This window comes from Falco biarmicus, chromosome 3, assembly GCF_023638135.1.
Source record: "Falco biarmicus isolate bFalBia1 chromosome 3, bFalBia1.pri, whole genome shotgun sequence".
Taxonomy (NCBI): Eukaryota; Metazoa; Chordata; class Aves; order Falconiformes; family Falconidae; genus Falco; species Falco biarmicus.
Window position 1 is genome coordinate 96,274,427 of NC_079290.1, and position 24,734 is coordinate 96,299,160.

A 24,734-nucleotide genomic window follows, 5' to 3' on the forward strand; every position below is an offset into this window, starting at 1 on the left:
CTATGCACAAATATGCACAGGCTGCACACACATACACACACAGGCTGTATGCACACCTGACCCTGGCTGTGCGAACACACACACACAGGCTATATGCACACACATCCTGGCTGTGCACACACTGGCTGTATACACACACACAGAGACTGCATGCACACACACATACACACAGACAGACTGTATGCATACATGCATGCACAGACACACAGAGGCTGTATGCACACACACAGAGGTTGTATGCATACATACAGGCACAGGCTATATGCACACACAGAGGCTGCACACACACACAGGCTGTATGCCCACATACATGCACACACACACAGAGGCTGCACGCACACATATATGCACAAGCTGCGCACATGCACACACAGGCTGTATGCACACACACAGGCTGCATGTGCACATACATGCAGGGATGGAAGGGAGAGAGGGAAGGAGAAGAAGGAAGGGAAGGGAAAACGCAGGCTGTATGCAGACACGCAGGGTGCATGTACACATACATGCACACACACACGCAGGCTACACACACGCAGGGTGCATGTACACATACATGCACACACACACGCAGGCTGTATGCACACACACAGGCTGCACACACATAGGCTGCATGTACACATACATGCACACACAGGCTGTATGTACACAGACATGCATGCACACGCAAACAGGCTGTATGCACACATACCTGCACAGGCTGTATGCACACACACATACACGCACACACACGCACAGGCTGTATGCACACACACATGCACAGGCTGAATGCACACAGACATGCATGCACATACAAACAGGCTGTATGCACACACACAGGCTGTATGCACACACACACACAGGCTGTATGCACACACACACACATGCACACACACAGGCTGTATGCACACACACACACACACAGGCTGTATGCACACATACATGCACACACACGCTGTCTCCACATATACATGCACAGGCTGTAATGCACACACACATACACACACACAGGCTGTATGCACACACACACACACAGGCTGTATGCACACACACACACACAGGCTGTATGCACACACACACACAGGCTGTATGCACACATACATGCACACACACGCTGTCTCCACATATACATGCACAGGCTGTAATGCACACACACATACACACACACAGGCTGTATGCACACACATACACGCACACGCTGTATGCACAAATACATGCACACGCATGCTGCATGCACACACACACAGGCTGTATGCACACATGCATGAACACACACACACACGCTGTGTGCACACATACGTGCACTCTCCGTGCGCTCCCCCCGCAGCCGCTGCAGGAAGCCGGTCCCCCGGCGCACCCCCGGCGCAACCCGCCGCCCGGGCCAAAAAAGGGGCGCCGCGGCGGAGCGCGCGACGCGCCTCCCCCTCGTATTTCCTCCCCCGCCCACTCGCGGCGCGGCGGGGCGCGCGGCGGGGCTGGCTGCCGCCCGGCGTGGAAAGTTGTAGCGGCGGCGGCAGGATGCGCGGCGCGCGGTGAGTGCCCCGGCGGCGGCGGCGGGCGGCGGGGGGCGCGGGTGGAACCTCCGGGATCTCCGCCTCAGCCGCGGCTGGCTGCGCCGGGGGTGCGCGCGCGCGCGTGTGTGTGTGTGTGTGTGTGCGCGTGTGTGGTGCGCGTGTGTGTGTGCGCGCGGTCGTGCCGGTGCCCCGGGGGCCGGGCCGCGGCCGGGGGGGGGGGAGCGCGACGCGCACCGGAGGGCGGGGGGGGGGGGGGGGGGGGGGGCAGCGGGAACTTTTGCCCCCGGGGGAGGCGCCGCTTCGGCCAGGGCCCGGGTGCGCCAGGGCCCCTCCCCTCGCGGGACCCCCGGCGAGGGGCTCCCCCGGGGGCGCCGCGGGGTCCCGCCCGTGGTGTGTGTGTGTGGGGGCGGGGGGGGGGCGCGGGGAAACTGGCCCGGCTCGGCCCGGCGCGCGTCTGTTGTGCCTCGCGCCGGCGTCTCCCCCCCCCCCTCCCCGCCCCGGGCCGCGAGGAAACCCCCTCGGTGACCCCTCCCCCGACCCCTCCCCCACCCCCGCCCGCCCCGGCCGGGGAAGGGGGCGGGGCCGGGAGACCCGGTGACGTCACTGCTCCGGCCCCGCTTCCTGCAATAGAAAGTGAGAGAAGGTAAAACACCCCCCGCCCCCCCCCCCCGCGTCACCCCCCCTCCCCCCGCGCCCCTCCCCCCGCGCCCCTCCCCCCACCGGTGACCGGGGCGCCGGGGGGCGGGGCGGGGCGGGGGAGCGCGTCTCTCCCCCGGGGGAGCCCGGCGGATGCGCCGAGGCCGCCCGTGCCCGCCGGCCCTCCCCCGCCGGGCCGCCCCGCCCCGCCCGCCTGTCAGGGGAGGCCTCCCCGCCCTGTGCCTGTGTGTGTCCCGGCGGGGGGGCGGGCCCGGGGCCGGCGGGCTCCCGTGTGGGACATGGGGGGGGGGGAGGGTCCCGGGGGAGGGGTCTGCCGCGCGGGGGGCGGGCGCGGCCGGGGGCCGGCCGGCGGGGGGCTGTGGAGGGGGCCGTGCCGGGGGGCGGCGCCTTGGCCGGCCCGGGGGGACGGTGCATGGAGGAGGGGTGGGTGTCGGTGCCGGGCGGTGCGTGTGTGTGCGTGTGTGTGGGGGGGAGCGCGGGGCCGGGCGCGGCGGCGGCGGCGCTGGGTCATGTTTGTGTTTGAGGTTGTCAAGTGAAGGAGGCTCCCGGCCCCCCCCCCGCTGCCCCCCCCCCAACCCACCCCCCCTCCCCCCCCGCTCCCGCCGCCGCCGTCCGCCGCGCAGGGGTCGCCGCGCTCCCCGCCGCCGCCATCAGCCGCCGCCGCCAGGTTTGCAGCGGGCCCGCGGGGGGGCGGGAGGGGGGCTCGGGAGGCGTCGCGCTGGGGGGGGGGATGGGGGGGTGCGGGGCGGGACGGGCGCTCCCCGCCGCCCCCTTCGCGCGGAGCTGCGGCAGCCACAACACAATGTGCCCTCCGCCGGCGGCGGGGGGCGGGCGGGGACGGGGAGGACCGCAAGGCCCCGCTGCCCCCCCCCCGCCCCCAGCCCCGCTCCGCCGGGCCGCCGCGGCCCCTGCGGGACGTGCGGGGACTCCGCGCTGGCGGCGCGGCCGCCGGCTTCACCCCCGGCCCCGGGCGGGCAGCGGCTCTGCGGGGCGCTCCCCCCGGTCCGCGGCCGGGGCTGGGGCCGTGTGTGTGAGTGGGGAGGGGGGTGCGCCCAGCCCCCGCGGCTCCTCCCGCCCCAGCCCCGCCGCCGTCCCCGCGGGGTGCCGGGCTGCGGCCGCCCCCCCGCGCCCCCCGGCATGTGTGCAGCGCTTTGTTCGGTGCGGCGTTGCAGAGGGGTTTTCCCAGGCTCCTCCCTCTTTATTCATTCATGGTTTTTTTTTTTCGGTTGGTTTTTTTTTTTTTTTCCCCTTCCCTTCCCTTCCTCCTTCTCCTTCCCTGTCTCCCTTCCCTTCCATCCCTGCTCGCACATACCGGCGGCTCTCCGGGGCCGCCTCCCTCCCCGCACCGCTCTCGACCCTGCATTTTATTTTTTTTTTTTTTTTTGGAAGGGGGATGCGTCCGCCGTGTTTACAAAGGCCCGCTTCTCCCCCTCCCTTTCCCCTCAAATTAAGGAGAGAATGACTTTTCGCCTGGGTCCTGTGCGGTGTTTCCACCGTGGCTTTCACACAGCCATCTCTTCCCTTCCCCCCCCCCCCCTCACCCCCCCCGAAAAAACGAGCCCTGCTGGGAGCGAGGGAAATCGGTGCTTTTACAGCCTAAAATGAGATGTCATTTGTGCTGCAGGGCAGCATCGGGAGATGCTTATGGTTTACGGGCACCCGGCGGGGGGGGTGGGTGGGTTCAAACTCCTGCTCCCAATAACTTGCGTGAAGAACTGACGTTGTTTATTATAATCTTTAAAAACCTCGGCCCGGCGGCACCCCCACAACAAAGGGGTGACACTGGGGTTCAGGGGGTGTGCATCGCTTCCAGCAATCCAGCCACTTCTCTGCATTTCCAGTTTTTGCCCGACACCGGGAGAAAGGGACCTGTGAGCTCTAAGGTTTTATTTCATTGCTAAATCTTTCTCTTACCCTTGCAGATAAAGTGGTACGAGGAGAACAACTTGACAGGCTGCCTGCTCTGTTTTGGATTTTTCCTTGTTTTTCCTTTAAGGTGCAGTAATACCCTAGTGAAGAATCATTAGTCAGAATAACATTTTCCAGCCTTCCTTTGTGTCAGTTGCAGTCAGTTTCTTCTCCTGTTTGGGTCTTTTTATGCAGCAACAGACAAAAGAAACATTAAAAATTAATGGCTGTATTCCTCAACAGTCGCACGCTGAAGGGGTGGTTGCAAGTAGTCTATTTTAAGTGGGGTTGCATTCCATTTTTGTAAAAACATGGTTGTCTTAAAAAACCCCAACAACAAAACAACCAAAAAACCAGAAACATTACCCCCCTCTGAAATTAATACTTACAACAAATGTTAAAAATTCTACGTACTTCTTCCTTTGAGTAGCTATGCCTAATCAACTTGTCCATATTAGAGGCCATTCTGAAGTTTCTATGAATTTTTAAAATTTCTTCCCAGTGTTTACTAAAATAACCTGACTGTTAGCATGAGGTAGTACTACTATAAAAAAATAGTGAAAAGTGGTTAATTTTTTTTTTTAGCTGAAGGGTGGAATTACACCGGTCACTTTCTTTTTTAAGTTCTTATGTAAGTAGCTTGCCATAGTTCTTTGAGAGATTTCACATGCTGTAGGACTTCAGAAACTAAACAAAATACTCCTTTAAACTGGAATCAAATGGCCAGAATATTTGAAAAAGTGAGCAAATTTTGTTAATCTTAAAGATGCGGGTTTCGGGATGCAGATGTAGGTTTGTGCCAATTTAGCAGCAGATCTGTGTCTTGGGCTATTAAAAGAATTCCCTGGTCCGTGGGGTTTATCTGTACTGGGGCTTTGCTGGCTGCAGCCTCTTGCAAATGCACGGGGGCTGCTGCTGCTACATAGGATCACACCAGGGCAGAAACTTGCTGTCCAGCAGCTTGCAGGTGAGTCAAGAGCCAGTGTGATGCTCTGCTGTATGCTGATAATTTTGGCAGAAATATTCCATGGGGAGTTCTTTTGGACCTTGCACACTCCGTGTAAGGAACCCGGAGGTAGCTGATGTTGCAAATAGGGTGACTTACTGCTGATGCTGTGTGTGTTTGCCCTTCGTTCTGCTCTTCCCCGACCCCAAAATGAAGATCCATCTCTGAAAGCCTGATGTCAAGTTTTGGTTTAGTTTTCTGGATTTATTTGCATGGGACACGAGTTGCTGGAAGATGTTTTCTGGCTAGAAAACAGCTGACAAGTGTGGAAAAGTGTCTTAGTTTTCTCATGCTTCCTGAGTAATCCCAAAAGGAGTTTCACCCTCATGTAGTCTTCTTAAGATACTGGAACGTTTCACTCCGTAAAAGGATAGGTACAGAAATATTTCTTGCTTTTCGCTTGATTTCCATAGCCTCCTGAGGATGGAAGGGGGCAGATAGGTATCTTTGTTTTCCCTATTAACGCATACATCTCACAACTTTTCTTTCTCTTTTTTTAGCATACGGATTAACTGACCCCTTTGACAAGTTTATGGAGCTGCCATCTCTCTGCTTGCTGTGCTTTCCATTTCTGAGAGGAGAAAGTGGTGTATGAGAATAGAGGAAAATGCCTCGGACAAAGCAGATACATCCCAGAAATCTGAGAGGTATGTAGCTCTCAGCTGAGACAGAAAAGCTCTTGGGGAACTCGACTGCAGTTTCAATTATGAGGTTAGAGGAATATGTATTTAAGAAGTCTGTTTTGATCCAAAAATAGTCTGCAGGCAAGTTTTAGGAGTTGTCCACGAGACAGCTCTAATTTTGAGAGAAATAAGTGGAATCTGTTATTTTTCCTGCAGTCTGTGTGCTTGATGGCATTCTTGCAGCTTACAGCAATAACCAGCATGAACTTTGAAAATGCAAATGAAGATGTAGCTTTCTTACCAGAGAATTTACAGTCAAAATATACAGGGAGATGGGAAATGCGTGTAATGCAGAAGCAGTGTCAGATCTGACAGCCGGTAGTTGTTTTTCTTAATAGTAATCAGTTTGGCTTGCCTTTTGAGGGGTTGAAACTCTCCTCCCATGCATGCCTCCTCACTGTTTATCATCTGTCACCCACACTACCTCGGGCATTGCTAGCTTTGACCTTGGTCTCCTGGCTGTCCTGCCTCTGCACAGCCAAGTGATTGCTCATTGGCTACTGAAAGGAACAAGCAGGCAAGCGACCTGCTCCACGAACTGGCAAGTGTACGTGTCCAGGCGTTTCCTTGCACAAAATCCCAGTGCACTTAACCGAGCCCAGGACTGGCAGATGAATGTGAGGAATCTGATCACTGTCTGGGCAGAAGTGGCCCTGGAGGAGTTACACGAGCAGACGTGCATGTTGAGGGAGAACACCCTTCCATCCCCACCCTCGTGCTCAGCTTTTGGGAGAGCGTGCTTCCACCTGCACCCTCACGTGTAGCTGTCATCAGCTTTTTGTAACATGAGTTTTGCAGTTGCAGTATGGAAGCATCCCTCCAGAGAATACGAGCGATTACAAAACACCCAACATCAAGTTTTAGGGGCAGGAAGAGCATTTGATTCCGGTTTTAACTTCTTTATGCCAAAACCCAACAAACATCCACGTGCGTTTCGGTTGGTTTACAGCTGAGAGGCTCTCAAGTGCTAGTGCATACAGCTGGAGCCGAGACCTCATGTTTGTGGACTGCTGCCACTGCTACCACTGAAGACATTTTTTGCAGTGTCTTTGTTCAGGAAGCGCTGAGTAGTATTGCTCAGTGTGATGGATAAACCTCCATCACAGCTGGGGAGTTTCACGTTCAGGTTGATGCTGTTTCCCCTTCTCACGGAACGTGAAGCAATAAAATAGAGCCCAGTTTTTAATATTGCTGCTTACCAGGTTGCTGACATAGCTGAGCTTATGCTTTCTGATCAAATATGAGAATGGTCTAATTTTAGTACTCCGTCTGATATCTGCACTTGTATTGCCTGAAACTTAATAGGAGTTAAATCTATTGTAAAGCTTTCTATTCACTTAAATGCATTTAAAATAAATAATCTAATTAAACTCTTAATTGTGTAAGAAATTAATTGCTTTTTTTTTCCCCTTGCATAATTTCCCCAGTCATTTAGCTTTTATCGCCCCCTGTAATAGCAGTTTTCATCAGTTCCTATTTTTTCCACAACTAATGGAGTTCTTGAATGAATTACGATGAGTTAAATGTTGAGAAGGGAAATAGAGGTATACAGTGAGCCCGTAATTTGAAATTATGTTGGAGCGGTTAAATGACATTTAAAACAGCACACAGGTGCTGCAAACCTCAGCACGTTGTGGGCATATATTGCTGCTATTGTGAGTTATTAGAGGTGAAGTGATTTGAAAAATCAGTTTACTTCTCATTAGTTATGCCCTATTTCCATTTTTAGTCTAGATAATGAGGAAAACTGGATTTCAGTTTCTTTAGTCATTTTATCAGTCTCTGAGAATATTCCAGAGAATATTTGCCTAACCCCTCAGTTTTTGCTGGAACGTGTGGAGGCTGAAAGGTTTCACAGGTCTGGTTTGTGACAGCGTATTTGTATGTATGCAAAGCTAGAGCTGTCTTAAGTCGATGCTCTTAACCATGAGAACTTTAAAAAGTGCCATTTTTTAATACTGTGGTTCAATCTGTGATAATTAGTACCAATAATAACTAAATGCGCAAAAAGAATGAATGTCTGTGGTCAAAGGTGAAAATCTACAAACTCTTGTAACTTTTGAAAGACAAAGATGCAAGATTAAGTAACCTGCATTTTTAGGTTAAAAGGTGGTGGGTTTTATTTTTGTGGGTTTTTTTTTTTTTTTTTTTAATTTCTCTAAACCTGATTGTCACCTTTTGTACTATGTACAAAGAACGCTCCGTGGCCTTACCTGGCTTCTCCCTCTCTCTCCCCTCGTTGCCCCATAGCGAGTTTAACTGGAGTTGTCTGGAGCCCATCAATGTTTAACTTTTTTGAGAGATCACTGATGAACAACCCTTGACACTATCCTGCTGTGCATCAGATGGGTTGCTTGGGTTGTACTTGCGGTCCAAGTCAGCCTGGAGAATAAACAACCAAGTCCAAGAACCTCAAGTATTTTCCTCTAAAGAAACCCCACTGTGATTCAGCTCTCCCGCTGCCCCCCCCCAAAACCACACAGACCCCCCCCGCCCCCGACACGTTCCCGTTAATTAATTTGAGGTTTGCTGCAGCATAGGAGTAAGTTTTGAAGGTTTTAATATTGCCTGTGTTTACTGTAAGCAACCTTATTGTCTGGGGAAAATGGAAGGAGCGTTGTTTAATATAAAGAGCTAAATTTAAGATTCTGGCAGGAAACCTTAAAGCTGCTCTTTTTGTGACATGGCTTGATTTTACTCATTTTGTATACTTCTGAGAGAGCTGATGGCGATTGGCAGAAGTATTGGGATCAGTGAAGATCAGGTTTATTTTTTGTGGGTTGTTTTGTGTGCTGAGGTCCTCTCCCCTTTCCCCCTTCTTGGCTTTTGCTGCCTGTTTAGATGAGTCAATATAGCGCTTTACTAACCTGTTTTTACAGCAGGAAAAAAACACCCCAACCACCCTGTATCAAGAGGATAGGATACAGAAAGCATTATTTTGCAAATAACAAATGGCCAACTAATTTAATTTTTTGTTTTTCATGACTGCGTTAGTGACATGGTGTTAATGCCCGACTGTGGCTGAACGAGCGTGTTGTAGCTAAGGGTACCGCTAAGGCATCTGCTGTGCCGCGCTCGTTTCGTTATGTTGCTTTGTCACATCAGCCTTCCCTGCTTCTTACTGCACATACATCCTGAAGTCAGAAATGTTACCGTCACCAGCGGACCACTTTGGTAAGAGGAGTTGTGCACAATGTCCGACTGTCTCCTGACTAATTTCACAGTCGTGGTCGCCCCCAGCGAGTAGGGGGTGAGTGGCTAAAATAGGAGAGAAATGACAGTTTTGCAGGTCTCAAAAGGATATGGGTTGGAAAATGCTTAGTAATTTTGAAGGTGACGGCTAAAGATATGCCTAGGAAAAGTCTGGCATGGGCTACTTGTCAGCCGTGTGGCTGGAATGGAGTTCATAAGCAGGTATTCCTGATGGTCTCTTAAATAGCAAAGATACATATTGTGTTGCTAATCAAAAGCATCATCACTCCCCCTGCGGAAAATAAATGTGCTGCAAAAGTGTGCTTATTCAGATATCCAGAGGCTGCCTTTTCGTAATTTATTTGTTGCATGAAATTGTAGCTCGCTGAAGCTAACAAAAAGGTGACTTTGTGGTTACACCCTGTATTTACATGGCCAATTGATACACAGGTGTAACAAAACGTGGGGTAGAAGCTGTAATGTATTCCCAGAAGTACAGTTACATTAGTGAATCATGCTTTTAGCAGGGTTGAGTGGGCTTGGTTTGTTGTCAGATGGTTGTGAGGATACAGAAGGAAAAACAACTCATGTTTTTGTTTACTTAGAAGTACCCAGTTGCAGAGTTTAAAAAGAAAACTAATTTAATATGTGTACAGCATTTAGCTTGGTGCTCTGATTCACCAATACAGAACTGTAACAGAAATATTTTGGAACTTTCTTTCTAGATAAGCTTTCTGTTATTTTTAAGAAGGCAAGTTGTTGCTGTTTCTCTTTTTCCTTCTCAGTCAAATATTTCTATTTGAAACAAATGGTGGACAGGCCCATGAAGTTCAACAGCCATCTCCTAACACTTCACATTTGATAAGGAAATGCAAGTATAATATGAATAGCTTTGCTCAGTAGCTTGATAGCATTGCAGCAGTCTGAAAACCGTGCTTAAGTTTGCTGGAAAACTGGATACATTCCGGGCCTTACGATGTCCAGGAGAGCTAGGCATCTGCTGTGTCTTAAGGGTCATTTAGCAAAGACTCCTTGAGTTGGTTCAGAATTGTAATGTGCTTTTGCTCCTGAAAACAGGCCTGTCTAGACTGAAAGTTGACAGGTTGATATTTCTTACTAGTGTTTGGTCGTGTACTCTATAAAACTTGAGTATCGATTGGTGTGCTGTGCTTTAGTTCATGATTTGCATCAAATGACTTGAAAAAAGTGCTGAGATTTCTCAAGGCTCGCTGCTGTAACTTGTGCTGGCTTGGCTCAAAAGAAAAGTGCAAGAACAACAATTGACTTTTGGGTTTCGGTATTGTTTCGGAGGCAAAAATAATACCCCACTTCAGGGTATTTTTGAGGGGCTGTAGATGCAGTATTGGTACAGCAGAAGTGCTAGTGGTCTGCGCTCTGCAGCGTACCTGTAGACATCTGTAATGATGCTGTATACGTGTCTTAAATTTCTGGAACAAATGTGAGACTGAGGTGGAACAAGCAGTCAAGAGTTTTGACTCGGTGGCTTTGTTACAGAAATATCCTGTGATTTGGCTAGCAGTTTTTGTTTCTGTATATCAGATTGTTTTGTATGATGACTTCTGCAAACCAGATTTGAACCCAAAACCTCCCTCGTGAAGGTAGAGAGAGTGCACGGCTCTGTTGGTGTGTTGTCAGCTGGAGTACCAGGAGATCCACCTGTAATGCAATGAATAGACCAGCTCTCTTGTAGACCATAGAGGTACTCTCTGCCTTGTGTTTCTCATCTGGGATGTGGAATGATGATGTTTGTTTTTGTTTTACTTGCTTAGAGTGTAAAATCTTTAGGCTGTTTCTTGCAGTCCGAATGGTTTAACATCTTGCATGTTAGGTATCTTCTTGGCTGCAGCCCTTAGATTTTATTGTAATGTGAATAATGTCTGATTTACCTGTGAAAAACTATCTAAAATACTCTGCAGTGTAAGAAGGGCTGGATTTAAAGATGTGGTTTGCAACCCTTTCCCATCATCTGTCCTGTTCATGTATTGTTCCGTGTACCTAAATTTTGTCACGGGTTTTCAGCAGGGTCTGGTCCTATTCACTGCACAGGATAGTTGGGGCTGGTGTCAGTGGCCACAAGCGATGGACAAAAGCCCATTGAGAGCGGGTTGCAAGAAGGGAAAGAACAGCAGGGTGGATAAGACTCTTCAGCGTTGCTTTGAGACAACTGCTTTTAACTCCTGCCTCTACCACTGAGTTTCTTGTGTGAGACTGAACCGCTAATTGCATGTGCTGCATTTTGCCAGAGTTGAGATACCTGGGCACAAATTCTGAGTTTTTGCTGCTGCAGTCGGTCTGCTATGGCTACAGTTTGGATGCAAAACACTGCAAAAATTCTACATACCTTTAAAAGAAAATATAAAAAAATAGAGGTCTAGATAACTTAGTTGAAGATCCAAGATTAGCCAGCACTTTTGGCAAATCTTTTAATCTCTGTATGCCTCTTGTTTTCTGCCTGTAAATTGGAGATAGCAGTACCACGTCAGCTTTTAAGAGTTCAGAAGATAAAGTAGTTAGCATTGTAAAGCAGACGTTTGGTGGCTAAATAACGGAAAAGATGATGAAGAAACTAAAAGCAAACGGAGCCAAGCAGGGAGCACAGCCCATGTTACGCGCTGGCTTAGTTTGCGTAAACACCCTTGCATTTGGCATTCTCCAACTTCTTGCTGCTTCACTTCACAATCTTAACATTTAAAAGGTATTCTTTAGGCTTACTTCCTAGCTTTTAAAATACTAAACTAAAACCCCCAGAAGTTCCACCGTATTGAAGCACAGTGCTTGTCATATGAGTCATAGATGTGTTGGGACCTCGGACTTTTTTTGCTGCGTGAGCCGTGTGGCACGCTGATGTGCCCTGCGTGGACCTGGCGCCGGAGAGTGGAGAAAGACATTGCTCCCATCGGTGAGTGTTCGTCATCATGTTGCAGAGTTTCAAGCTGTTGCTGAGAAAGCCCCTGTGGCCAGGAGGGAGTACTTACTGCAGGAAAAGTCTCTAGAGAGGGACATCTTTAATGTCATTGTTTCCCAATTGGTTTCGAGACTGGTTTAAGCCATTGCGTCTGGAGGAGGAGGAGGAGGAGGAAGCAGCGAAGCGAACCTGCCTTCCGCCATCTCAGATGCTCGTTCCCTGTGTTGTGTTGCCCTCATCGCTTGTGTTCGCTGGCCCTGCAGTGGAAGAAGTAGTGGGACCCAGAGTTATCTATGGTTGCATCACAGGTTGGGGGTCACCTTTGTTCTGGGTTGGACGGTTCCCTGGCAGGTGACAGTGCCAGCCCAGGAAGGACAGCGCAGGGTTGTCTTGAGCCTCTTCCTTGAGCTCGTCATGAAACTATGTTGGAAATCTCTTATTTGCCTTGTGTAAGCAGCAGGCTGTTTGAGCCGCTTTAATTGTCCAAAAACAAGTATAGATTTTCAGAAGGATAACAGAAGGTGTGTTCCTTTTTTCTGGTTTCATTGCTTTTCCTTCTAGAACCCCCCTGATCTATTGACAAGGTTCAAAACTGGGAAGTGATGAAGATTCTTAATAGATGACTTGAAGAATTCTAGTGTGCTGGTAAAACAGCAGGAAATTGAACTGGTCTCAGTTGACACCTTAATAGAAAATAAAATAAAACACTCCCTCTAAAATTTGGCGTAGAACTTTCATTCAGAATGAACAAAATTTGGCTAAGATTTAAGCAAGTAAAAAAGAGGTCCAAAAAACCAAACTTGATTGTAGCTGGCACTGCTGGCTTTGAACATGTATTTATAGATTTCTGCTTATGCACACTAAATACTAGGAAAAGAGAATGGGGATAATGCTAAGAGAGTCTGCTGGATACAGACACTGGCAAAAATAGGTGCTTTCAAAGCGAGTTAAAATAACATGAAGAAGAGGGATAAAAGGATGGTATTCCAGCTAACAGGATTGCAGAGAAATACCTGCAAGAATGTTGATGAAAGGAAAAGAATGAAATAAGGAGCTTACTTTTTTTCTCTTGATAGTAGAAAACAACAAATTATATTTTTTTATGGAATATAAAATCATTATAATTGCAGTTAGAATCAGGCTTGAGCTGGAAGAAGTTGCTGAAGGGTAAGATTAAAAAAAACTGAATTCAGACAGAAACGAAAAAAGCAGCAATGAACTGAGGCTTGAAAGCTTCATATAAGCCAGTTAGATTTCTTTCAGAATACAGTGAAGTGGAAACAGTGCAGATCTGTAATTCTGCCTCACCTTTACATCCTGTATCTTCTTTATTGCTAATTGAGCGTGGAGAAAGAAATGCTACAGGATTTGGCATTTGCTGAAGCATGAACTCCGGTGTGTTAGGAAGGTCATGAAAAAAAAAATTGCAGCTGTGAAAAGAGAAACAAAAAGTAAGATTTCAGCAGTTGCTTTTTCGAACGTTTCTATTAAAGCAGGCAGTTGGCTCTGGGATGAAACTGAGTCCAGTCTTTTGAGCCCAGGAAGAATTACATTTTGTTAAGAGTCCAGCTTTCTTAGGATAATTTAGAAGAATATGGCACTGTCGGTTTGTTTAAATCCTTGCATCTCCTAATAGATGGTGGTTTTCTGTGAATATATATGTAAGGTAACTGTTTTAATGTGTGTGGGGTTTAATGTGTCTGTGTGTGTGTGAACTTAACGACCAAAAAAACCCCAACAACCACTTCTAATATGTAACCATTAGAAATTAACGTGTAAATAGTAAAATCCTGGACAGGCTGGAGAAGCTTGGTTAAGAGAGTCTCCTTGCAGGTTTACGGTCATCTACATCTTAAATGACTGTTTTAATAAAGCTAAAGGTTTACAGTCTGGTGTCTTTCTTAATTGACTTTTTACTGCTTTAAAACTATGCAAGTTTCGCTTTTGACATTGCTGTCAGTATTTTCAAACTTTGAAGGGACCGGTCCACTAGCCTTTGCAGTTGCCGGCTGTCTTACTGTGCAGTCTTTTAGCTAGCCCAGTAAATTTTCCAAGAATATTGTTACCACTTAAAAATACCTTGTTGCAGTGGATTCTGTTTGAATAAAAAAGGTACCAAAAGAACTTGCAGCATAGTTACTGTTTGTTTCAAACTTGTGTGGTGCCTGAGTTAGGATGCTTGAAAGGGTTTGTGTGATAAATGCTTACCTGCAGCTCCAGGCAAGGATTCTTGGGCTGTGGGAAGAATTCCCAGTCCTTGGCCCTTGGCAAGGTGGAGGCATGCAGGACCTTGCTTAGGGAGCTCGGGAACAGCACGTGGTTGTCTGCATGTTAGGGGGTAGTGTCTGTTTGACCTAACAATGTGCAAAATTGCTGAAGAGGTAAAAAAACCACTTTTTTTTTTTTTTTTTTTCCTAACCACAGTTAGTCATTATCACCAAAACAGTCACCCTGTAGCCCACCCTGATGTACTCAGTAAGCTTAGAAAGAGACTTGCATTTTTGGGGCTGTGCTGTCTTGGTTTCGTTTTTAATCCTGAAATTATTCCCTCTCATGGCATGTATTTTGAGTTTCTTCTTATGATCAGACAATTTGATTTCAAATTGCAAACTGCTGTAAATATTTATGCTGGAAGACATAAAGGAGACATCCTAGAGCTACACGTTTTCAAGAAGCTAGTTATACCACTATGTATTTCCTAGACTTGTTCATTCTTTGGTATGTTGGACTTCTCTAGTAAGCATTTTAGCTCAGTAATGGCTTGTGAGATGATGGAGAGAGAAACTCAAGCTCTGACTCGGTTGGAAAAGCTAGGTTAAAACGGATGAATAAACTGGACTTTAAATTTCCAATTTAGATGAATTGGGCAAAGTGCAGTCTTTCCCTCCACTTGTTTAAATGTATCGCAACTCAGAATATTTACATTAAGAAGAAGGAGCAAGGGAAAAACCCCTGCGGCAGATGTTTGGAGACTTTGATGACGCATTTGTGGGGGAAGTGGGGAAGCTCTGGTTCAGTAGGCGAGGCAGTACTGTTTGTTTTTATGCAAAGGCTTTTTAAATGCCCTTAAAGCTTCTCTCAGAATGAGGTTGCTCGGAGAATATGCTGACTTCGTGATTCCTGTATGACCTTTGATGGCAGACTGAAGAAGTAATGTCTTTCTAATGTTCTGCAGGTGGTGAAAAGTGGAAGGTGGGTTTTCGTTAAGGCAAAGTCAAAAGAGTCTACGTACTTGAAAATTTCATCTTTCACTTGAGACTTTGTGGATACTCATGTAATTGAATCTGGTTAGTGCAGTAAACTGGATTTAACATCTTTGATTGCCAGCAGAAGCAGCAAGTAGAGGATGCATGTTCATATGTTAAATACCCTGTAAAGTTTTTTTTCCCCCTGAATTCCTGTGCGTTTAAAGGATAAGTTCCCACCAAGTCCCCTTCGTAAATCCTGGGGCAGACGTCCCGGATTAAAATTGCAAAAGGTTTGGAACGAGTGCGGGTAGGAAAAGCAGGGGTTCAGCAAGAGCCTGTGGTGTAGCGTCGCTACAAAACAACTGTATGTGTGTTCCTAGTTACCTATGAAATATGTGGCTTACGCCCTGCCAGTGGCAGTAGTCATGGAATATCCAGAGCACACCGCATGATTTCCTCTGTTTTTTGGCTTGATGTTGGGGGGTGGGAAGCAGGGTAAGGTAATGTTGGATGGCATTGTTTCTAACGACTGAGCTCTGTGAAGTCAGGCGGGAGTTTGCACGCTTGCTCTTACCCCAGAGGTTGTAATGCAGACAGAATATGGAGCCAGGAAAAAGAAAGAAGTGTTTAGAAATGGCACTTGTAATTTCTGTGGTGGTTTTGCCTGTAAGGGATTTGCCTATAAGGAATCTCTAGCCATCCTGCTTTTTGAAGAGGAGTGCCTGTCTCTTACACAGAAGATGTACAGATTTTACCTCTCTCCCTGCTTCAGGATTTCTTACAGGATGAAGTATTGCTGTCCCAGATCTATGAAGGGAACACAACGGTGTATGTATTGTGTTTAAAAAAATAATCACTCTCTTAAATTTTTTAGTAAAACACCTAATACGCCAAAATGTTCCTCTAATTCTCTGTTGTCAAGAGGCAGAGCTAAGTATGTATATTGCAATAGTTTGATGGCTTGAATCTTAAAAGAGAATTGCCTTCTTCACTGTAAGGGCAACGCTTTTGTGGCTAAGAGGCAGATTAGGAACTCTGAAAATACTAAACTTCGTTACAGGGATGATTTAATAACTTTCAAACAAATATTTATGTAGTGTACACAGCAGACTTGCTGAATTTGTCTCAGCTATTGCATGCATTTGTTACAGGGGTGGGATAGTATCTTTTTGTATAACGACTTATGGAACGTTTATTTATGTTTTCCCCTGGTGTTTTTTCTTTCTTTTAAATAAAGTGTATTTCTGTGCCAATAAAATCTTAGGTTTAGTTTAGAACGCTGTGTATGTATGTTATGTTCAGGTATATGTGTCCATTAGCATGTTTCAAAATAGTGTTGTCTTTGTGTGCTTTTTCCTTTTTTTCTTAGAATTCTAGAACGTAACCTGAAACAGTGATGTAAATTCTGAAGATACGAGAGGAACTGCCGTTCTGGTATAGGATGATTTTACTTTGTGTCAGACTTGTGAAATGCAGTTTGTCTTCAGCACCTCTTCAGCAAGGTTTGGTACCCGGCTTGCTGGAGAACCTGGCTGCCATCCCTGTTCCCGTACATGACATCCATTGCCGCCATGGTAGAAAGCAAGCCAGTTTTTGCTGTTTGCTTACTAAATGCAGGTCTACTTCCCTGTTGAAAGGGTCAATCTTCCATCCTCTTAGGCTCATTAATTAGGCTAGTCGTTAGACTCGCTCAGAAGCCCTGCAGTCTTAACAGTTTATGGTTTTCTGAAGCTTTCGGTTGTCTTGGTGTGTCATCTGCATATGCAACAGAACTGTCAGGGAAGCTGAAGTTCCCTGCTGGAGCAGGTTGGGAGCTCCTGCCTGGGGCCTTTGCTGGAGGGATGCGATATCATACCGTGAGTGGGCACCATGGGCAGACTGGGGCACGTCCCAGAGCTCGTGGGAAGTTTTCACAGGCATCCAGGTGGGATATGGCCTTGGCACAAAACAGGCTTTAATTATTAATGTTTTTCCGGTATCTTATGGGTGACTTCTCTCACGTCTTTTCAAAAATAAATGAATAGTGCATTCCTCTTTGCAACTACAACTTTAACATTTTTTCTTTGCAAGTTTTTTTTTCTGAGTGTTGTTTCTCTATTATTTTTTTTTCTTCCTCTGTGCTTTTTTTCTTCTCTCAATCTCTTTTTCCAGAGTGACTTCCAGTTCTCACTATCTATGAATATTACTTCTGTACCATTCTGCCTGCTAATGCAGATATAATCAACAGTCTAGTGGGCATCTAGAGCAGGCAAGATCATAGCATCGTCTGATTCTTCCCTGATTTTTCCTGCTGTTCTTAAGCCTCACAAACCTGTGGTATTGCTAACATCTTCCATGCTTTGGTTTGCTGCCTGAACAAAGCTCTAGGTATAAAGACATTCATACTGAAGTGACCCAGAGTGTACATGATGAGGCCTGAAAAAATACAGTTAGCAAAGTATGTTCTTCAGGAGTAACATCTTGACAGTGCTTTGAGAAAGCAGGAGAAGAAATTGGCTATAGAGAAGCACGGTGTGTTAAGAATTAAGGTTCAGAGGTTTGAAGAGTGTGGTAGCTGTCTGTAACATGCTCAGGAAGCAATGCCAAGTATTGGATTTTCAGTATATCTGAAAACTGTCCCCATTATTTTAGGCACTATTTCTACCAACGGTGTCTGCAAGAGGAAAGAGCAAGTGTGCGTGTGGTTGCATTTCTCTTAGGCTTGTATAAACACATTTAGGATTGTTTGGAAGTGCAAAAAAAGAGTTAATAGTTAATTATTAGAGTTATATAATAAATAAAAAGATATATTTAATAAATATATAGTCACATAAATAAATATAATAAATATATAATAAGGAGTTAAAGAGTTAATTATTTTCCCAACTTTACAGTAATTTATTACTTTTTTTTCCTCCTTTTTTGGGGGGTGAGAGAGTGTGTAGGGGAAGGGCTTCATTTCCCCGTTCTCTAGGAGATTTGCATTTGCATGCCTAACCTCCATGCTTTAGCAAAATGCTGACCAGATTTGCACAGTAGATCTCTCCTGTTTACTGTCTTGGACTGTCAAAGTAGTAGAACAGAGCGTGCGATGAGCAGGCTGCCGTGCCCCACCTGCCTCCCAGCCTCCTTTCCTGGGTCTGTCTGTAGCATCAAGGGTAAAAGATACCTTGAACCCGTTGACATATTTTCTTGTGGACCTTAGTACGTCACCTGTGCTCAGGTATTAAAAGCTTATCAATGCAGCTTGTGAATTTCTGGTGTTCGGTTTGGCTGGGAAATCAGAATTTGCACATCATGGCCAGCCACAGCCTTAGCCCACTGATGATGGTCTTCTGCAGTTTGATGTATTAATTACAAAAAGCTATTTAAAAATTACTTAGAAACAGGGAGGAATCTGAATGTTGATGTCCTACTGGTGCAAAGTAATGGCCTGAAAAGGATGTAGTGGTCAGTGTTGTCCAGAGCTGAAAGTTTCTGGTTAACCAGGTATTTCTGCAAGGGCGTTCAGAAATTTGGAATACTTTAAAATCTACTGATGGAAGGAAGAGGGGCAGAGGAAACAAAGCCTGTTTTTAAGCTAGCAGAAAGCGATAATGTAAATGCACAATTATGTGCTGGCTACCTGCAAATTAATTTCAGTCTCACATTTCTAGTAAACACTGACGTAAAACATGTCTCCTGAGCCAGTGTTATAACTAATCAGCTTTTTCTCCAAGAGGCTTGAAAAACACAGTTTTGGCAACAGTGACTAAGATGGTATTTTACAGAAGAACCTCCAGTAAATGGGAAGAGAGCTGGTAATCAGTTTTGATTAATGGGTCTACATTCTGTTATTTAAATGTTTACGTCCTGATTAGCATGTATGCTGCATTTAAATATGCGGTTTTACTTTAGGAGAATTTGAGGCATGGAGAAAGGAGATAATCTTTCAAATGCTAAAGGCTGGGGATGTGAAGTAAGAATCTTGCAGGAGATGCACCCACCTCCCTCAGCCTTGTAAAGGGATACCTCGTGACTGATATTTTCACTTAGTTGTGAGATTATGGGGTCTCTAAATCAGATATGGTTAAAGGAAAAACTGTGTGTATGTGTGGGTTGGTTTTATTTTCTTTCGGGGTTTTTTGGAATTTTTACTTAGTCTACAATTAAGTTTTAACTGAAGTGTTAAAGCATTTGTTCACAAACTAAGTGTCTCCTGCTCCTTGTTTTGTTAAAGTCAGAGGAAGCTGAGCATGTACAAAAGTCTGTGAGATTTTTCTGGATTATTTTAAGAATTGCCAATTTATGATAGCATCTGATCATTTAAATCTGCATTTCCATTGTGATATTTGCTTCATGTATGTGTGTGCAGAATAGTTGCTATTCCATATGTTGTTCATAATGTTTTATTTTTTTCACATAAAACCACCGATTCTGATAACAGTTGTTAGGTACCAAAATATAGTGGTTTGCTTTGCCAGCTTGCTTCTGCTGCAAAGTTGAGACTTTTGGCCAAAAGAGCATGTACATCTTTCTGGGTTGCAGAACCTGGCTTTGTCAAAAACTGACTGATTCAGCAGAAAGGTTGGCCTGCCACGTAAGCGCACCATAAAAAACGAGCATCTGACAGCTCTGTGGCTTGAAGTAGTGGATCTGACACAGGCATATGGAAAATTCATGCAACAGGGATACTGTATCAAAACAATTTCTGTAGAGAGGCAAAACCAAATCCGTTCCCTCCCTTCCTCCCTCCTTTGCTTTCCTGTGACTTTCTGTTTTTACAATGTTTGCTTCTCACCTTTTGCCTTTTAAACAATTCCTGTTTAAAATGTGACATCTTACATGAGGATTGACCAGTTCCTCAAAGAATTTTTGGGTAGAACTATTGAGCTTGGAAGGGGAATATTCACCTGGAGATAACATCAGGGAGGTGGGCAAGCCATGGGTTTTCTTCCACTTAACCTAACTGTCCAAAAGGAGAGACAACACACTGTACTTGTGCATTGGAAAGGGAATTCCTGTGCAGGATAACTTGACTCTCTTTCTTCCAAAGGAATCTCAATATTCTTTCTGTGCCCTCTGATGGCACAAACCTTTTCCCCTCTCCACCTGGCATGTTTGTTGCATTGTGGTTTTTTTTATCCTCTGCAAGGATTTTGCATTAGCCTTCTATCTGGGCTCATAAAGCAAAGACTGCTGTTGTTTTGTTGTTGCTGAAGGGGCAAACTGTGAAGGGATGGGAAGTAAACACAGGCAAGCAACAAAAACAGAACAATCACCCTTCTCTCACGGCAAGCAAGGCTATAACTGACCTTGCCGGCTTATTTTGTCTTGCGTTTTCTTTTGTTTTTCTTTTTTTTTTTTTTTTTTTTTTTCCTCCCCCCCTCCATCCTGTTTCAGATGTTTTTAAAACTGTTAGACATAAGCAGTAGTACCAAACCCAGCTAATTTGCAATTATCAGTTTTCCAGCATAGGTAATACCCAAACTACTTGGCACTCTGTGTTTTCCATTGGTGTTGGACTAGCATTCATGCAGCCAGTTCTCTCTCTGCTACAAGAAAAATGAAAAAAATAGCTGGAACTGACTTAGGCGTTCATCCTTTCATTTTTCTCTAGCCTCCCTGAAGTTATCCAAAATCAAACCAATTTGACAGTAACACTTTTTATCAACTACTGCGGCTTCCGTATTTTTTGTTACACTTCTTTCAACAGACCTTTCAAAATAAGGTGTTGCTGTTAAAACTACCACAAAGCCAAGAAGTGGAGGCACAGGAGGATTTAGAGACAGCTTAAGCAAGGTGTGTAGGCACCTACACTCTACTAATGCCCAAGGAACTGCTGCACCCAAAGCCCTTGCTGGATCAGGCCCTGGAATGGTGGGTTACGGTCATGCTGGGGGAATGAAGCCAGGTCTCTCCTGGCTGCCCTGGGTAGCTGGGGTCAGCATTTGCCAACAGAACCCTCTCCTAAAATTTTTGAGCTATGTAGCCGTCTTCACAAGACCTACCCCCCAACCACCCCCATCGTGTATTTGTGCCTAGTTGTGTGAGCTGTAGATAAATGAGATCTAGATGTGTTTGTCCAGGGGCCCGTGCCTTGCTGCGCCCGTGGGACATGGCTCTGAGCAGCATCACTGGTCCCAGTCTGCTCTTCCCTCTTGTGAATCTCTTCTGAGGGAAGCTTTCTGTGGTGAATGAATTACTGAAGTGAAGCGCCTGAAGATACTGTTAGACTTTCGTTCATCCTGAGAAGTAATTAACAGCTGGATGTCTCCTGAGAATTAATTCCCTTTGGTAGTGGCCACGTCCTCCTCTGTGTCCCTGTGACAACATTTGTGTGTCTCCAGTTCGGCTGGGCTGTTGGCAGTGGATATGGCAGACGTGCCCTGAGTGTGCAGATCCGTGTGTATGGTGAGCCTGTGCAGTGGACTGGGGCTTATACTCTTAATTTCTGAAGCACTAGCCTAGCAGGTTCAGGGGAGCCTGGCCCCAGTTATGCACAAGCTGTGGATTTCTGATCTGGCTGCAGCCTGGTGAAGCAGCTGACTTGATGCCTGGGGAGCTGCACTAGCCTAGGAGCCACAGAACATGAATCACAGGGATTGCAGCCTCATGGCAAGGTAAAGGGAATGGACTGCTGGCTGTCTAAAGGTTGGAAAACTTGCTCTCCATCACTGTTGCTGTCTCTGTGCCCAGGAGTGCTGAGGAACTCTGCGTGGAGCTGCGTGGTGGAAGTTGACGTGGGTTTATCCCTGTATGTGTGCCCACGTGAGAAATACGTGTTTGGTAAACAAATTTTAAAATGCCTGGTTTGTTCCTTCTGCTTCATATGTAAATCCCAACGTGGGAACTGCATGTATGCTTGCTCAGCATTCTAAAGTTGTAGAAGGCTAACGATGTTGCAGCGTGGGGGCGTGAAGGCACTCTGTAGCTTTTTGTGTGGTAGCAGCAACCAGGGGTGTGCAAACCATCCAGGAGCCTGCTAACGGGTGGAGGAAGGGGCTGTCGCTCTCCTGGCACGTTACTCCTCTGCTCCCTTGAGAAAGCTCTGTGTGATACACAGTTGCAGATTACGAGCAATGGGACAAGAGGAAATGGCCTCAGGTTGTGCCAGGGGACGTTTATATTGGATATTAGGAAAAAATTCTACACTGGAAGTGTGGTCAAGCACCGGAACAGGCTGCGGGGGAGGTGGTGGAGTTACCATTCCTGGAAGTGTTTGGAAAAAGACGGGTAGATGTGGTGCTTAGAGGCATGGTTTAGTGGTGGACTTAGCAGTGCTGGGTTAACGGTTGGACTTGATGATCTTAAAAGCCTTTTCCAACCTAAGTGATTCTATGATTGCATCGCTTACTTGGTACTCTCACAACCTATACTGAAAAATCGTTATAACAACAATGCAGACTTCTAAGTAAAAAGTCCATTGGAAAAAGAAGCTGAGTTTTTTCTGGAGACAAATCCAATCACCCCACCCGTTTTTTCTCTTCAGAAACTGGAACTCGGGAATTGCTACAGTAACGAGTGCTCTTCCAAGTCACAGCGGTTGCTTCATTCCCTTCCTCGTGACTGTGCTCCTGTGGTGCTGAGCACGTACAGCAATGCTCCCAAGCACAGTGTGTACAAAATCCTCCATACAGCCCCGCACCCCCCCCCCCCCCCCAAAATATAAAAAATTAGTAGTTTGCAGTTAAGTGGATAAATATATTCCCCAAGGGCAACTTTGTCCACACTTGTCTGTATCTGATCCCAGTGTTGGAGCATTCAGCTGAGAGGAAGAGGAGATTAAATATTCCAGCTGAGTCGTCTTTGCTTCTTCCCGATTATCCATTTCTATTCATGCTTAATGCCCATGGAAATATCTTTTCCTTACTTTATTTTATTTGCTTTTTTTTTAATCAAGATAAATTATACACAGAGTATCTTACCTTAAAAATTGGCTTAAAAGATCGTATTTGTGCAACTAAGACAAGAACTGGAAGTAAGAGAAGCAGATTTGTGGCTTTTCATTCAGTAGTGATTCACTTTATGTGTACTCCTGTATTGAGCTGAGGCTTTTACTTTGCAGAAAAAGAAAAGCATGTACTCATGTCAAGAGCATAATTCCTAGTTATTTTCAGCAGGTGCTTAAACACATTTGTAAATTCTAGCTTATAGCTGAGCAATTCACCCTCTACCCCCTATATGTAAATTCATAGCGGAGGACACAATGAGGGGGTTGAGTGTATAAATGATACCTTTTTTTCCAGTGTGGAATTCCCATTGAGAAGTCAGACCTAAAATATCAAATATTTCCACAAACAATTGCTGCACATTGAGCAATACAACCAAGGAGGGAGCTTCTGCCGACGATTTCCCAAATGAATGCAGGAGTCCAAGCTGAGCTAGTTTATATATAGTTTTTATTATTGGTTATACGCTCTTACCAAAAATCCAGATGTGCTTGAATCATGCAGCAGATTAATGATACAAAGTGGCTGTAGCTGCAGGATTAAGGTTTCTTTTGTGTACCGTAGAGGATACAGTAACTTCCAGTTAATGATTTCAAAATATTTTACAGAATGCAAATGAGCAAGTTAAGGCATGTAAACAAAAGTTGTCAGACCTCTTTTCAAGGTAAGTGTTTGAATTACATGCTATTGATATGTGTGACTTGGTTTAAAGGAATAATTTTGTATCAGTGGTGTCCTTTTGCAGTGGGGTTTTTCAATAAATAAATAAATACATATCTTTTTTAAAATCCCTCAAAACATTCTCAGTAAATAAAAGGGAAATTCAAAAGGGAAAACCCAAAGGGAGTAAAGAAACTTTACAGGGCAGGCAACAGTCCTTCTGAAACAGTAGAATATCTTGTATAAGGGAACCTAAAGTCCTTCATTTTAGGAACGTTTCGACATAACAGAAAGTTTTGAGTGGCAGCTATTTTGAAATACAAAGTTCAGTATGGAAGGTAGTAAGCTTATGGGTTCAGCTGTTTCTCAGTGCTCATATCCAGTAGCTCTACAGGTGTATTTACCCAGGATCAAAAACTTTTATTTTTCTTCTGCCTGCTGCTGCCATACTGTATTTCCTTGGGGAAAAATCTTGGTCCAGTGGTTGCAGAGTTTCATGTCAAAGTCAGCTCTCTCCAAATTAAATCCCTGCATCACGGCCATGGCCACCAGCTACAAGCTTTCTTGTAGCTCAGGGTGGCAGAGGCAGGTCTTTTCGCTCGCCCAAACCATGTACTCGTTCATTTAGCAAAGGAATTGATGTGTGCTGTCATGGGGCTGGTTCCACCAATATCTTTAATTATATCAGAATGGTTTCAAGGACTATATATAATTGGAAGCAGCACGGGAGAGCTCAGTAGCTCTTGTTTTAATCTCTATTGTTACATAGTTGAGACCTCCTCTGAAAGCAGAGGTCTCAACTGTGTAAAAATAGATATTTTATTATATAATAATATATAATAATAATTATATCATTTGGTACCAAATAAAAAAAGACCTGTGCAGACCCGTTGGCGCTGCCCGTTGGCACCCAGGTCAGTAACTGTGGCCCGGAGCCTGCTCAGGTCTGTCTTTGCCACTCGTAACAAATCCAGTTTAAAACTGGCATCAGGCACTGCTTACACCAGCAGCTGTTGTAGCCCAGCATGTGCCCTTGAGTAGCTGTATTTTTCACTTTGTGTATTTACAGTCTAAGCTGTAAATAATGCTCAGACTCTTTCTAAGCTTATTGCTA

General features: G+C 45.7%; 1 protein-coding gene across 4 annotated transcripts in view; it reads left to right on the top strand.

The window, feature by feature from the left end:
- Positions 1-1,368: 1,368 nt before the first annotated feature.
- The window catches only part of HIVEP1 (HIVEP zinc finger 1), a 123,170-nt gene continuing 99,804 nt past the window's right edge, over positions 1,369-24,734 (top strand). The window contains exons 1-3 of one of the 4 annotated variants that reach the window (XM_056330538.1): positions 2,752-2,814; positions 4,070-4,143; positions 5,562-5,708. In XM_056330538.1, coding sequence (XP_056186513.1) covers positions 5,669-5,708 — 40 coding nt within the window. In that variant the 5' untranslated portion in view covers positions 2,752-2,814; positions 4,070-4,143; positions 5,562-5,668. The other 3 variants (XM_056330537.1, XM_056330539.1, XM_056330540.1) reach the window with 3 other exon arrangements.